The sequence below is a fragment of the Crocuta crocuta genome, unplaced genomic scaffold (assembly GCF_008692635.1).
Source record: "Crocuta crocuta isolate KB4526 unplaced genomic scaffold, BGI_CrCroc_1.0 scaffold303, whole genome shotgun sequence".
Classification (NCBI taxonomy): Eukaryota; Metazoa; Chordata; class Mammalia; order Carnivora; family Hyaenidae; genus Crocuta; species Crocuta crocuta.
The window spans coordinates 1,910,941-1,926,430 of NW_027528276.1; the positions used below are offsets into that span (position 1 = coordinate 1,910,941).

Genomic DNA, 15,490 nt, shown 5'->3' on the forward strand with positions numbered 1-15,490 from the left:
CCCTTCTCTGGGGCCTTCCTGGCTCTGGTGAGGGCTGGCCTCTCTAAAACTGGCTCTTGGAAGCCCAAGCAGGCCTGTGGGGGGTGGGGGGGGAGGGCCAAAGCACCAGGCAAGACCCCACGTGGAATTCTATCAGAACCCAGAATCCATCAAGGGCCACTGATGCCTTCGCTGGGTCTGGGGGCACCTTCCCAGAGAAGCAGCCACCACCCCACCTGCAAATATATCTGCTTTGCAGCTGAAGGCTCTGGATGGGCTCCGCCCAAGCAGCAAGCTGGCTGTTCCCAGCAACTCTGCCCTCCCACTTCCGGTGCCTGCTTGTGCTACTCTGCCATTAGTCACTCTCACCTCTTCACCTCCTGACTCCACACCTGTGTTCTCCAGCTACTCCATCTCGCCAGCTACTCACCTCTCTCAGCTCCTCCTGCGGCCCCAGATGCCTTCCCCCCACTAGCTATTCTGGCCCTTAAAAGCATTCCTTTTTCAAGCTTTTCTGACTCCTCAGCCATTTTTTTATCTTCTAGATAATTTCTGCCATCAGACTCCCCTTCTCTGGCTCCTTTTATTCCACGGGGTCTTTCTCACTCTCAGGTTCACTGTGGTAGGAAACTTCTATCTGGTTTCCCGTCGCTGGTACTCATGACCTTGTATAAGCCCCTCCCCTGGAGTGTGGCCTGGACTACGGACTTGCCTTGAAATGCCCCCCACCTTCCCAAAGAGTGATGGGCTGTCACCCCTAAGGTTAGGCTCCAAGAGGCTGACTCTCCTGCTTGCACTCTCGCTGGCTTCTCCGATGGCTGTGCGCCGCTCCGTGGAGAGGCCCACGTGGCCAGGAACAGAGAGCAGCCTCCAGCCAACAGCGAACAGAGAACTGAAGACTTCAGTCCAACAATGCGGGAGGAACGAATGGACTTCTGTCAACAATCGCACGAGCGAGCTCAGAAGCACGGCCTTGGGATGACTGCAGCCTTAGGCAACAGCAGCCTGTCACAGACCCTGTGCAGCCTGTCACAGACCCTGCACAGAGGACCCAACTAAGCTGTGCTGCTTCCCGGCCTGCACTCGGTGAGATCACAATGCCCTTGTTTTAAGGCACTCGGTGTCAGGTGATCTGCTGTCCAGCTATAGGTAATACGTACACCCCCTTACCCACGCACGCACACAAGCTACTCCTGCTCCTCAAATCGTTTTTTTTTTTTTTCCAGAAAATCAATTCCAACGATTCCTCTGACCAGAGCGTCCAAGTCCAATCATCCCTAGTGCCAAGTACACATGCTCCTCAGATAGTTATTCCTCATGGTCATTATAGCTAAGTACGATTATCCCATCAGTGGCTCAGGCACCTCAGCTTCTTTTCCATCTCAGTCTCTCCTGCCTCCAAATTCTCCTTCTACCAGAGGTGGGAACCAGGTTTGATGAGACCATCAGAGCCCCCCTTACACCTCCTAATGCATGCATCCATCTATTCATCCATCCATCTGACCATCCACCCATCCATCCATCCATCCATCCATTCATCCGTCCATCCAACCATCCTTCTATCCATCTTCTATCCATCCACCCATCCACCCCACCCATCCATCCGTTCTCTCACCCATCTATCTATCACCCAACCATGCATCCACTTCTCCACCTCACCCATCTTACCCACCCACTCTCCCATGAAACCAGTCATCCATCAGTAAATCTCAAGTGCTGGCAAAAGTAACTTGATAATGAACCACTCAGGAAGCCCTGCCCCACTCCTTCTGTCTCAGAAAAGGATGAGAACTCACCCTCTTTCTGCAAATCCTCCCCCAACACCTTATTCCACCTTCCCACAGCAAGTGTAGCAGAAGCGGGGTTCTGCCATCAAAACATATGTTCTTTCCAGTAACACTCCACCATAAATGGAGACAGAAATTTCTTTTGGGGGTTGTGTGTGTATGTGTGGGGGGGTGTTGAGGCTGAAGGGCTTTGAGGAAGACACACAGAAAGCCTCCACCGGTAAACGGTTGCAATGAGGGAGCTGGGAAGAACACCAGGGAGCTCAGGCCAGTCGAGAGGAGAGGTGACAATAAGGTGTGAGGAGAGCTCCATGCTGGTTTCAAAATCCACACCTCCAAACTTCAAGCAGGTGGTTCTGAAATCTGCATCCCTAGAGTGGCCCCCGACTATGCTTCTGTATCTTGGGGCTCCCATGCTCAGATGCTCAGCCATGTCCACTCATGGTCTCTGGCTCCCCTTCAATTCCTTCCTTCTGTCTTCCAGGCATTGTGACTCCAGGGCACACCCCTGAAAAGCTCCCCTCTAGCGGGGCCGATCCGAGGCAGGGAGGGACAAAGCCAGGGCCCCTCCTGGAGTCTCAGGTCCCTCTCCCATCTGCTGGGCCTGGCCACCAGAAGCCTGAGTTCCCGTCACTGGCCTGAGCTACACTCACCACCCCGGGGAGTGGAGTCCTGCATACCTAAGGCTCCCTTGTCATCCTGCCTGCCCCAGCTCCAGTGGGGACTTTAATAAGCATTGCTTCAGGGCCAGTCACCCAAATCAATTAATGGAATCGTTTGGAGCAGCCAATACAGGGCGACGTGCCAGGACGGAGAGGCTTTTTTTATCAGTAAAATTGGCAAGAAAGTAAGTTTCAGGCTCACGACTTTCAATTCCAGCCTCCTCAAAGAAGTAAATTGATTTTTCCCAACTGAAGATACTTAATCTTGAGAATTTAACATTTCTGTACAAGAAAAATGTATATGTATGTGTGTGTGTGTGTATGTGTGTATAAATTTCAAAGGGAGCTGAATCCTAGGGAACAGGTGCAGAGAGGCAGTGGCGATGTGATTCCATGAGAGACCTTGGGTATTTTCCATGTTGGAAAAGAGACCTTTCCTCAAATTAATTGGCTTGTGTATCCCTGGGCGTGGAGGCTTTGGCCCTTATCAGATCCACATACTCGAGCAATTAATCATGTCTCTTGGATTATTTCCTTGGGGACCAGGTGGCTTCCCTGAGACTGCTGCTTCAGCTGGCCATTACATGTCCTCTCACCAGGACAGACTCCAGACCGTCCAGGCTGGAAGTCACACTGCTGTTTGCATGTGCCCCCTGAGGCTTGCCTGGGAAGGCAGGGGCTGTCGGCTAGGGATAGGAGGCGGCAGGAGGGGTCAGCTCTGTTGCTCGGACTCTGGTATCCCGCCAACCTGGGTTCAAATGCCAGCTCCTTCTGGGACCACAGGCAAGTGACGTCACATCTCTGAGCCTCATTGTCCGTATCTGTCAAATGGGGGCTGGCTTAGCACAGGGCTGGGTCCCCAGGAAGTACTGTGCAAGTGGATGACATCATTATTTCTCTTTAAGGCTAAGTTTCCTCATCTGGAAACTGGGGATGATAATTGCTATAATGCAGAGTTTCTACAGAAATGAAATGACACAGTGTTCAGGGTAGGAAAGCCCGGGGCTGAGGGGGCCCAGGGAGGGTGCCGTAAATTAAGAAAGAAATGCTGAGTGGAACTGATACACTGGGGAGAGCTGTTGCCTCTTGGCTCCCACACTGTCGCTCAGTGAGAGAACGGCTCAGTGATGCCAGATCTTTCACATTTTCAAGAAGCTGGAAATGTGAATTTTTTTAAATGCAACAAGCTCTCGATTTTAAAATGCTGGCAACTAACGTAAGAAAATGTGAGCGATGGACGGCCCCCGAGACTGTTATCTGTGGGCTGAAGAGGCCCGTGTATCACCAGTGTCAACAAATAAGAAACACAGTTAACACTGAGGGCACGTGCACTCTCTGTCAGGTGTGGTTTTAAGCTATTTACGTGAATTATCCCATTTAATCATCTCAATAGCTCTTCGAGGTGGGTACTGTTATCATACCCATTCCATAGATGAGAAAATGAAGGCACAGAGCGGTCCTCAGTTGCAGTACTTTTCGGTCACTTCCCCTCATCACTGGCCCAGCCCTGCACCTGTCCCTGCCTCTCTGCTGCCCTCTCTTTATTCTGACGATCTCGGGGCTCCTCCTGAGTTCTTAGCTCTGTGCGGGGACAGGTGGCCAGCCTGTGAGAGGCACCAAGGCCCTTCCCAAAGCCCACAGTCCCCATGTGGAGGGACCCAGGGGAAGGGAGATTTGCCTGGTGTCTACTGGCAGGTCCCTCTCCAATGTGCTCTGGCTAAGTCCTTTGGGGACTACGGAGAAAAAGGGGAAAAGGGTCTGGCCTGCTTCTCAGGCTTCTGGGCCAGCCAGCCGGAGGAGCAGCTGACGGGTGCTTCTGTGTGCGGCACTGAGGTACCCACTGTACGTACGGTAGCTCGCTGAGTCCTCTCGCTGAGTGCTGCGTGGCAGGACTCGGTATCCATGTCATACAGGTGACCAAATTGAGGCTCAGAGAAATAAAGTGACTTACCCAAGGTCTCCCCAGCAGAGACAAGTCCTGGGCGGTCTGACTTTAAGACTGATGTGACTTGACTGTGCCCGGCTGCACGGCCCTGAATCTCGCCCGGCCCCTTGCGTTTTGGCCCTCCCCCCCTCCTTCTGCTTGAAGGCAAGGCTCTGGTTCTAGACGGACCAGGAGATGGGTCAGGAGAAACTGGAAGCGGAGACAGGGTGAAGTCTCCAGCTCAGGGAAGGCGGGGGAGCTGGACGGGAAAGCAGCTCCCCAGGCTCCCTTGCTACAGCAGGGCAGGGCCATACACGGGGGAGGGGTGGACCGTGCCAGAGCCCCAGGGAGCCTGGAGTACTTGGCCTCCAGCTCTGGTCCCTTCCCTGAGCGGCTGTCTCTCACACACAGTCCCTCCCTCTGTGATGTGCCTCCCGCACGCAGCAACACCGAAGGGGGCTGAATCCTTGGAGAAGCTGTCTTCCTACATCCTCTCCTTTCAAAGCCACCCAGCGAACACGCTTCCCCAATGCTCTTCTTTACATTTTGCCTACATATTTTTACAGCCAAACAGCGCTTTCAAAGGCTTCCTTTTTTCATCTCCTAATTAATTTTTATCTTCCCAGACGGAGGAAGGACAGCACGGGAGACGCTGTTTGTGATGTCTGCTGCTCCCCGACAACCCTTCAAATGAAATTTCTTTTGGAATGCCGGGGCGCCTGGAGCTGCGCGTCTCCCGGGGTGCAGGGTGGGCGCTGGGGCTCTGGCGCACCCCCCACCCCCGCCCAGAGCCTGACTTCCTGCCTCTGGACAGGAGCGGGTTCTCTCCCTGCAGCAATCCTCTCAGCCGGCGGAGGGGGGCGTGGTCTCTGTAGGAGCACACGAAGTTCCCCTGCCCTGCACCCCGGGATGTTCAGGGGGCCACCTGCCCTTCACACGTCTCCTGCACCTGCTCCACTTGGCTTCTGCCCTCTTTTTATTTCGTCCTCTAATTCAGTGACAGCGGTCACTCAACGTGTGTCACTTGAACAACCACGTAGGAGGCAGGGGGACCTTTTGGACTGGGGATACGGCGCGTCTGGCTGTGGCTCTGGTCTTCCCCAACCGACCTCCAGACTGTGGCTGGCTCCTTAGAGAAGCCACATGCGCAGAGAGCACGGCCCCTGGCGCCAGGGCACTGGGGTTCAAATCCCCGCTCTGCATTTCATTAGCTGTTGATCTTAGGAAAGTCCCTGCGAACCCACGTCACTTTTGAGCCTACTTTGCTCGAGGGTAGAATGGAGATGACAATAATCGTCTCTACCTTCCAGGGCTGTTGTGAGGATGACTCGTGTGAATACAGGTGAAGGTGAAGTGCATGGAATGTTGCCTGGCACCTAGAGAGTGCTTGATAAATGTTACTCTTATCATTGACCTTGCCTAGACTTCCTGTGTCTATTCCGGAAGCTGATCCCTGTTCAACCAGAGCCATATGCACTCACGGGCAGGGGAGAGGACTACCCCTGCAGGAGACCTTAGGGTAGGCATGGGGGGAGAGGGGGCTGTGAGTGCAGACAGAATATGTGACTTTACATCCTGCTTCCACCACTGATCTGCTATGTGATCGTGGGCAAACCACCCACCCTCTCTGTTTACCCAGGTTACACTCAGGTTTCCATTCAACTCTAACTTGAAAGTTTTAATAAGGAGGCGACCACCTGGCTGGGGGAGCGGGGGAGAGGTATGAGCAGAAAGTCCAGCTATGGAGGGTGGGGCCTGGTAGGGTGGGGAGGAAGGAAGCTTGTCCAGGAAGCTTCTGGGTGGGTGTTGTGCTTCTAGCTCATCATGTGAGGTGGGGTTCAGGTCCCCACATTCAAGCTTCTCTCTGCCTGCAAAGCACTCCCACTGCTGCCAGCGGAAAGGAGCCTGGGTGAGAAGAGCTTCACTCGAACTAAAGCAGGAGGCAGTGTAGCCAGACGTTCAGAGGAATTAACTGGCGAGCAGGAGAGCAGGAAAGTGGAGTTGGTCCTGCGGGAGATGTGGAGTTGCTGTTTCTGGCCAGCGGCCCTGGTGAGCGGGGGCCCTCGTGCTCCGGCATCCCAGCTGGGGGACAGCAGCTGGGTCCCTCCTCCGCCCTTCTCGCCGCACTGCTCGCAGGGAAGGTGCGTGAGGGCCGAGCAGGCTGCTGGAGGTGCTGCTTGATGCCGAGGCCAGACGCTCGGCAGGGAGCTGGAACCGGGCTCTCGGAAGCCAATCTGAGCATCTTAGAGAGGAGGGAGGCAGGGGCATCCAATCAGTGGCAATGAGCCTGCACCGGCCTTATTTATGCTGCTTCCCTTTGATCGGGAGCCCTGCTTCGAGATGGGCTCATGTGTAATGCATGAGGGATGCTCTGGCACAGTCAAAGGGCTGGGCCACAGCCTGGGGACAGGCACGAGCAGGCACACTCGCACCGGTGCATAAGCACACACACACACACACACACACACACACACATGCATGAACCATGCATGCACATGGGGACACATGCAGACACATGCATTCAGAGGCCATTACACATGTGCACGGGCCATTACACACACATGCAGACACACACGCATGTGTGCACACATGCAAGCTATTACACATACACGTGCATGGGCTGACATACACAGAGGTCCATCCCCCCGCCCCATGCAGACATTTGTCTAGACACCCTCACAGGGACCTTTAAGCACACACACACACACACACACACACACACACAATATCCATGCACACACGTGTAGACATGCACGCACACATATGCTCGCCAGCACACACACAGACAGATGCAAACACTTAGGTCCAAGCGCCAAGACACATGCACAGCCGCAGAGGCAGACTTTGCACACGGGCACCTCTGTGTACACATACATGCCGACATGCATGTTTATATGCGCCATATCCTGCGACACACACACGCAGACATTCGCATACTCACACACTGCTCACACTCATGAACACCTGCCCAGGGTCCCAGAGAGCCCCCAGCATGCTGGTGACAATGCTTTCATCTGCTCCTCACACCAAACACATGAAGTGACCTCTCAGGAAGGCCCCATTTGCCGCTTCTCAGTGACAGCAGCAATATCCACAAAGGAAAACTTTTTCCTCTCTATCCTCTTCACTAAACATCCTGACACGGGGAGCCCAGGGTAGGGGGCAGTGATGGAGGGGCTCCAGTGTGCACGGGGTAGAGGTTTTCCCTCCGAGCCCTCTCCTTCCTTCCTCTCTTCTCACCCAGGCCCCATCGGAGGCTCAACTCCTCCCTCAGAGGCTTGGCCTGGAAGGACCCAGGAGTTGGGGGAAGGGGAACCAGGGCCCAGGCTTCCAGACTAATTGAGAGCAAGTGATTAATAAACAAATGGATGGATGCCTGGAGTTCCGAATCCTAACCATTTCGGAGAAACCCTTAGAGTAGTGGTTCTCCAAGTGTGGCCCCTGGACCAGCAGCAGCGCCTGGGAATTCCTTACAAATGTGCATTCTCGGCCCTGCCCCAGACCTCCTAACCCAGAAACTCAGAGGGTGGGGCCCAGGAATATGGGCTTTTCCCAAGCCCTCCAGGCGATGTGGATGCACCCTCCAGTCTGGGAACAAATGGCCTAGAACGTGGGCTGTGGAGGAAGGCAGACCTGGGTCCTCCGGCTCTGAGTTCTCGAACACCTTGCTTAATCACTCTGAGCCTCATTGTCCACACGCGCAGGGTGGACATCGTTGCAATTCTCCCCTCACAGGACTTGTCCCAATGGTTCAGTGAGGCCACGCTGCTAGTCTGGCCCACCGCGAGCTCTTGGTGGAGGTAGCCATTGGGGTTTTTACTTTAATTTCCAGAAGAACATTGACTGGTTCTCAGCGTCAGTCCGTCCATCCACCCCGGCTACTCTGGGAGAAGGCGGAAGCCTTTGGGGAACTGAGCCAACACCCTACAAAGCAGGAGGAGCAGGAAAGCCCTGGCTGGCTGCCCCTCAGGACAGTAACGGAGCAGGTGGCAGGGGCTGTATCCGGACACCGGCCTTCCAAGAGTGTAAGATGCTAAGATGTGCTTACAGACGCTTGTTCAAGTCTTAACCTCCTCCCTTCCCCGAAAGACGTGCTCCCAGCTGTCCTCTCTGTGATGGAGAGCTCACCCCCCAAGCACAGACCAGCCTCTTGGGAGATGGAGGCCACTAAGACCCCGAGCCCAGGGCAGGGAGCTCACTGGCTCCCGGCACCTGTTTGTGTGCCTGGGCCACGTTTCTCCTTCCCCGTTTCCAGCCTCACTCTCCCACCCATGATGATTTAAGATAACAGCACATTTACCCTGCTTGTCCCAGGTGTGACAATGTGGAGGATCTGTGCTGGGACCAGCCCAGGTGGCTGGTCATCATCAAAGCTCCCCGAAACCGACTGCTCTCAAACAGGGAGGGCCCGTGCCCCCCGGGGCTCCCGGCCCATGGGGTCTGTGTAGTTAGGGAAGGACAGCGAAGGGCGTGAGAGGGTCAGCTCCTGGTGCTGCAAGCGAGGGGGAGGGCCTCACCTTGAAGAAGGTCATGGTGGCCCCGTCTTTGACAGCGCCATACTCGATTTTGGTTTGCTTGGCCAGGTCATCAGCAGAGTCGATGGGCGATTCCATGCGCTCAACGGTCAGAAAGGCAGCCAGGTTGGCCGTATAGGAGGAGATGATGATGAGGGTGAAGAACCACCAGATGCCACCAATGATGCGCGTGGACAGGGCTTTGGGCATCAGCTCCGACCCTGGGAAGATGGAGAGGGTAGATGGTCCCTGACAACATCTAGGGCTGCTCACGTCCTCTGGGTCACAGGCTCCACTGACAATCTAGTAACAGGTGAGTTCTCAATGCGGTCCCTGACCAGGGCCATCGGCACCACCTGGGAACTTGGTAGACGTGCACATTCTCAGGCCCCTTCCCAGGACCTACTGAATCCGTCACTTGAGGGGTGGGGGGCAGCAATGTGGCTTTGGTGAGCCCTCCAGGGGATTCGATGCAGGCTAAAATTTAAGAACCATTGTTCTAGAACAACATGCACACACACACCATTTCACGGGCTTGTCAGCCCCCTGTCATCCCAGGTTCAGAGTAGAAAGCCCTGGGCTCCTGAATGACTCATGCTCCCCACTCTGCGTGATTGTGCCGGACACTTCCCTTCCAGAACTCTGCAAAGCCCGGAGGACCATCCTCCTCCGTCCCAGCCTCACACAAAGAGCGTGAGAGAATCGGAGGAGAAAGTGTGTTGGAAATACAAGTGGTATACAAACACAGCATTGCTGGGTGGTGCTTCGCAGGAGGAGAAAATCAACATTTCTTGAAGCTCTTTGCCAAAATAGATCAGTCTTCCTTCCTGACCTTGGGTGCGGAGCACAATTTAGATGAAACCTTCTAACTGAAGTAATTAACTAGACGGCTTTCAAGAGATTTAAATAGCAAGTGACTCCTGAACTTTCCAGAATATTTGGACTTGCAATCTGAAAAGTGTCTGCTTTGATATGGATTATTTTTTTTTCTCAAAGAAATCACTCAAAGGAGAGTTTTTCAAATACATAACTATTTTTCTCCCTCCTAATCAAAACCTCATGGGGAATACATCAGGGGCCCGTGCTTTGAATAGCAGCTGGAGAGAAGCTATTACTGCATTGAGGGGCTTTCCAGGTCTTTCCCAACTGTCACCGAGAAAAGACAAGGGACAAAGAAGCAAGGTGAGGCTTACAGATGCTCATTAACAGCGGGGACGGGAAGAAGCACTTCCCTCAAGAGCCGCCTGTTGCTTTCCAGCTCTGGAGACCACCGGGGGCCCTGGGGCTCCCTTGCCCACCCACCCAGCCACACCCAGCCTCACCTGCCTGCCCCTCCCTGCCACCCCCAGACTGGTCCCAGCTAGGACTAGAGCTACCCCCCCAGGAGAGAGAATGACTTGTTTTCCTTGTTTGCTTGGTGGACTCCATCAGGCTCTGCTGGACCCCTACCCAAGCCCCTGAGCTGACCTCTGCTGTGGCTGGGAGATTGCTCCAGTGGGGGGCAGACTCCTCTCTCCTCTTCCTCCATTCAAGGGCCCAGCACAGGCTTGGCATGTAGTGGTCACTCAGGGACACGCTGGGATAATATCTTTCATCTGGCATTTGCTGATGGAGGTGTACCGAGGACCAGGGTTTGCACTGGCCTTGCGAACACACGCAGGTGAGCGAGGAACAGGGACTCTTTGCTCCTGGGATCCTCTTCCCTTCCTTGCCCCCTTGTCACCCACTGCCCCTCAGTGGGACCCTAACGCAGGCAGAGAATTTGGTTCCGCACCCCCAAAACCCCATTCCCTGAGTTAGGAGGCTCTAGACATGTGACTCGACAGGCAGAAGCAAGGAGCAGATGACTCCCAGCTGGCAAGCCGCGCAGGGTGGTGGTGGTGGGGTCCTCCCTGGAGGTCCTTCCTGCCTGGGGGGCTCCTCTCCCTGCACCTGCGTTTCTGCCCATGGTGTGTCTGCACCATGCTCCTTGCAACCTGCTGCTTTCTGAGACTTCTGAGCAGCTGCTAACCTGGCCAAAGGGCAGGCCAGCAGGCAAGCGCCGGGTGGGGTATACCAGCCCCCGCTCTAGAGGACGGAAGAAAACGGCAGCCTTCCACGCATACCATCCCTGATGCGCTCAGGCTAACATCCCCACTTCAGCCATGGCCCTTCCGGTTCCCAGGCTCCCCACGCCTGCGTGGCCACCGAGACCTGTCCCTGCTACATCCTGAAGCTCTCTTGGTCCATCTCTGTCCCCCCTCCCCGCCGCCCGCCATTCACACTGCCCCAGTTCAGGTCCGTGCTTTCATTCCAGCAGCGACTTCCCACTCAGCCTCCCTGCCTCCAGTCTCCCCCATCCTCAGCTCCACTTTGCTCAGCCAGAGTCTAAGGTTGGTGAGGCCATCGGCGGGGGCGGCCTCCAGAAGCAGGATGCTTACGTCCACCGCAGCCAGAGCGGGAGAGGCCAGGGATGAGCCCTGCGCCTCCCCAGCGGGCTGGCTTATCTGCTTCAGCCTCAGACTCTGAGCCCATCCAGCCAGGGACCCGAGACAAGGGTACACACCTGACTCCCCGGTGTCTCCAACCAGCTGACGGCTTAGCAGGTCTGAGGCTGCCCTGGAGGCAGGGGGGGCTCTGCGGACTCGAGAGAGGGGGTGCCCCCTGCGGGGGAGAGGAGGCGCCTGGGGAGAGGGCACATACCTTGCTGCATCAAGGACCCCATGCCGAACCAGAAGCTGTTGAGGAGGGTGAAGTTGTTTTCCACCACCTCGGAGCCAGGGTTGCAGGGATGAGCATCGTACCACTCGTAAGGACTGAACCTGCAGCGGGGACAGGGGAGCGGTGGGGTGGAGCTGTGGGAGCCGGAGCGGGAAGGGGCGCCCGTGTCACGGGGCTGCCTGCTTGGCAGACACTGCCATGTGCCACCCTGTTAACGTCGATTTACTCAGTGTTCTGCTGGGGAGGCAGGGAATGGGAAATCAGGGCCATTTTGCTCCTCGTTCGTTATCGTTAGTGCCCTTTTCTGGTTGTAAAAGTAATTCAGCAGTACCTCTTAAAATTAAAAGCACACATGCCCTTCAACCTAGCAATTCTGCGACTCATTATCCAGCTTAGAAAAAACACCCATACGCAAGCCTAAAGAGGGTGTTTATCAAAGCATTGTTTGTAATAGCAAAGAACCGGAAACAGCCCAAACGTCCTTCAACAGGAAAATGATTAAGTAAACTCTGTCAGAACCATACTCTGCAATGTCACACAGCTGATCGGGGAGAATGAGAGACATCTAGATGCAGCGATGGGGAAGGACCTTCCACGCATGTTGTGGGGTTAAAAAATAAGGATGGTAAAAAGAAGAACAATATGATCACATTTATATAAATAGATTGTGAAAGACACAGCCCTACGCCTTTTTATGTACATATGTTTACAAAAAGCATTGGAAGAGTCTGGGAAGATTCCTGTCTAAAAAATCTCAGGGTTTCCCTCTGGGGAGGGGGTTAGAATGGCAGCAGGAATTTCAGGGAAGTCTCTTGCTTTCTTTATATGGATTACATACATTTTTAAAAATAAGAATTGGCCTTTCTTTTTTAAATATTTTTTAAATGTTTTATTTATTTCTAGGAGAGAGAGAGAGACAGCATGAGCAGGGGAGGGTGAGAGAGAGAGGGAGTCACAGACTGAAACAGGCTCCAGGCTCTGAGCTGGCAGTCAGCACAGAGCCCGACGCGGGGCTCGAACCCACGAACCGCGAGATCGTGACCCAAGTGAAAGTCGGACGCTTAACCAACTAAGCCACCCAGGTGGCCCTCTTTTTTAAATTTTTAATGCTTATTTATTTTTTACTTTTAATATTTGTTTATTTTTAAGAGAGAGAGACAGAGCGCAAGCAGGGGAGAGGCAGAGAGACAGGGAGACACAGAATCCGAAGCAGGTTCCAGGCTCTGAGCTGCCAGCACAGAGCCCGATGTGGGGCTCAAACTCATGAAACATGAGATTGTGACCTGAGCCAAAGCCGGACGCTTAACCGACTGAGCCACCCAGGGGCCCCAAGAATCAGCTTTTCAATTACTCATAAACTTAAAATGGAAAAAAAAAAAAAAAAGCAAAACATGCTCTTCATAAAATATTCAAACAGTCTAAAAGAATACAGTGAAAAAGTGAAAAGTACTGGAGGTTCCCACCCCCAGAGAGAACAATGTGTTACATAAGTGTTCAGATTTTTTTTCTCTCTGAATACACAAATACCTGTATGACAGGGAAAAAATTGTTACTTAAAGCCCCCCACTGCCTTCTAAGGAAGAGAAGTCCCCATTACGGGAGGGAGTTTTGTTTCTTGTAGGAGTTGCGGTGAGGAAAATGCAACCTGGAAGAGGCAAGCGCACTTGGGGGGGGAGGGTTGAGAGCCCCTGGAGACCATCCCCCAGAGGCTGGCGTGGCCGGCCTGGTCGGTGTGGACAGTGTGGGGTAGGATGCTACCCAGAAGGAGAGACAGGTCCAGGGGAATTTTGTTTTGTTTTTTAACATGTTTTTAAGCATGACGTTGTGACTTTTCCATGCCCCCCCTCCCTCTTAAAAGCTTTAATAAATTATACATTGATCACCAAAGCTCACGTGAGAAGAATTTTGTCTTCACAAAGTGGGAAGGTCTTGCATGCCTGAAATTTTAAAGTGAGGCTTCAAACCAAGCCAGGGATATTCAAAGGGAATGGCCACGAACTAGCTAGAGGCTCTAACATTCCAGGAGGAAGAGATAAAGACTGAGGAGAAGAGAGGGGAAGGTTCTGGAGAAGAGGTCTTGGAGAGCCAGGCATTCAGCGGTCCTCATATCCCCCCGTGAAGCCTGGGGAGGGGGGTGTCCACGGGGCTGCTGGGGGAGGGGAGAAGTCTGATTTGTGACTCCTAGAAATGTCTAGACTAGAAGTCTAGGGATGTCGAGGGCTATACTGGACTCAACTTTCCAATTTCTTTCTTTTTAAAAAATTTTTTTAAATTTATTTTTGAGAGAGAGAGAGAGAGAGAGAGAGAATCCCAAGCAGACTCTATGCCACCAGCACAGAGCCCCGCCCAGGTTCCAACCCACCAACCGTGAGATCACGACCTGAGCCAAAATCAAGAGTCGGACACTTAACCGACAGAGCTGCCCAGGCGTCCCTTGACCTTCTAACTTCTGAACTGAAACGGTGTTCATGGTTAGACAAAGACTTGGGATTTCTGAGACCCGGGAGGGAGCCAGAAAGTGGCAGGCCCTGAAGCACTTTCACTGAGGACCAGAAGAGCCTCACCCCTGAACACACTGGGAGGCGGGGTGAGACGGAACCATGATTTCTGACGAGAGGGCGCCAGTCCTGTGTGTCTCACACACACACACATACCCACACATGCACGGTTCCTCTGAGACTTTTTATTTTATTTTATTTTTTTAATGTTTTTTTTATTTATTTCTAGGAGAGAGAGAGAGAGAGAGACAGCATGAGCAGGGGAGGGTCAGAGAGAGAGGGAGTCACAGACTGAAACAGGCTCCAGGCTCTGAGCTGGCAGTCAGCACAGAGCCCGACGCGGGGCTCGAACCCACGAACCGCGAGATCATGACCTAAGCGAAAGTCGGACGCTTAACCGACTAAGCCACCCAGGCGCCCCTCCTCTGAGACTTTTTAAACACACACAGATCATACCACAGCACTCCCTAAAATTCGAATTTTTCACTTAATAAGTCACCAGCCTCTTCCCGGATCAGTTCTTCTGGATCTGCCTAAATGCCTGTTTAGGCATTTAGCTTCATAGCTGCTTTTAACCACCCCTCTCCTGACGGCGCTGGGCCTGTGCGCCTCCCACTGTCGCACACTCTGCTGGAAGGAACACTCTGGAGGAGACCTCCACGGGTGCCTATCCTCTGGGGACATGCTTTCTAGATTTGCTGAGGAGCCTTTCTGGATTTGGGGGGACCATAAAGTGGGGCTCAGTGGTGACTTTCAACAGGACGGATTCCCAGGGATGGAACTGCTTCTCATCATAAAACCCTCTGGCTCTAGAACGGGCTTTTTGGTTACTAGATTAGGCAGGGCTCCTCACTACCCTTTGGGGTTGACAGTGTAATGGGTGCCCATTTCACAGATGGGGAGGTGGTTTGGAACAGTCAGGTGACGGCGCCCCTGTGCTCAGTGGGCTGGAGGGCCCAGATTCTAACCCCAGGGCCATAGGAGAGAACAGGAGCGGGCCGGACGCCGGACAGTAGGAAGGCGCCCCCAGAATTAACGACGGGGCATAGGATTAACAGCTTGCTGCCACTAAGGATTGTGCCAGTCTTATGCATGGTAAGAGCTAGCAGAATGTCATAGATTCTCGTCTCCATCCAGGGGGGAGGCTGAAGTCCAGCCTATGGAGGTGTCGACAGAACACAGACTGTGGCCGGACCACCTCTTCCCTTGAACACACCCTGTTCTTCGTGAGAATGCACGCTCCCTCTTTCCTTTGTCCTTTCCACCTCCCCGGGCATAAAGCCGAACGCTGTGATGGCAGGCAAGGGCTGTGGTTAATGCCTGGACCCCTGGTGCTGGGCAGACACGGGCCAGGCCAGGCCCCTGTGCAAGACGGACAGCTGTGCGACACACCGGAGCTGCCCTGAAGTGGGCCTGGGGACCTGAC

General features: G+C 53.9%; 1 protein-coding gene across 1 annotated transcript in view; it reads right to left on the minus strand.

Moving 5' to 3' along the window:
• The window catches only part of GRIK3 (glutamate ionotropic receptor kainate type subunit 3), a 230,191-nt gene that overhangs the window by 5,179 nt on the left and 209,522 nt on the right, over positions 1–15,490 (minus strand). The window contains exons 12-13 of the mRNA XM_077753181.1: positions 11,549–11,667; positions 8,870–9,087 (exon numbers count right to left, since the gene is read on the minus strand). Coding sequence (XP_077609307.1) covers positions 8,870–9,087; positions 11,549–11,667 — 337 coding nt within the window. The remainder of the gene's footprint in view (positions 1–8,869; positions 9,088–11,548; positions 11,668–15,490) is intronic.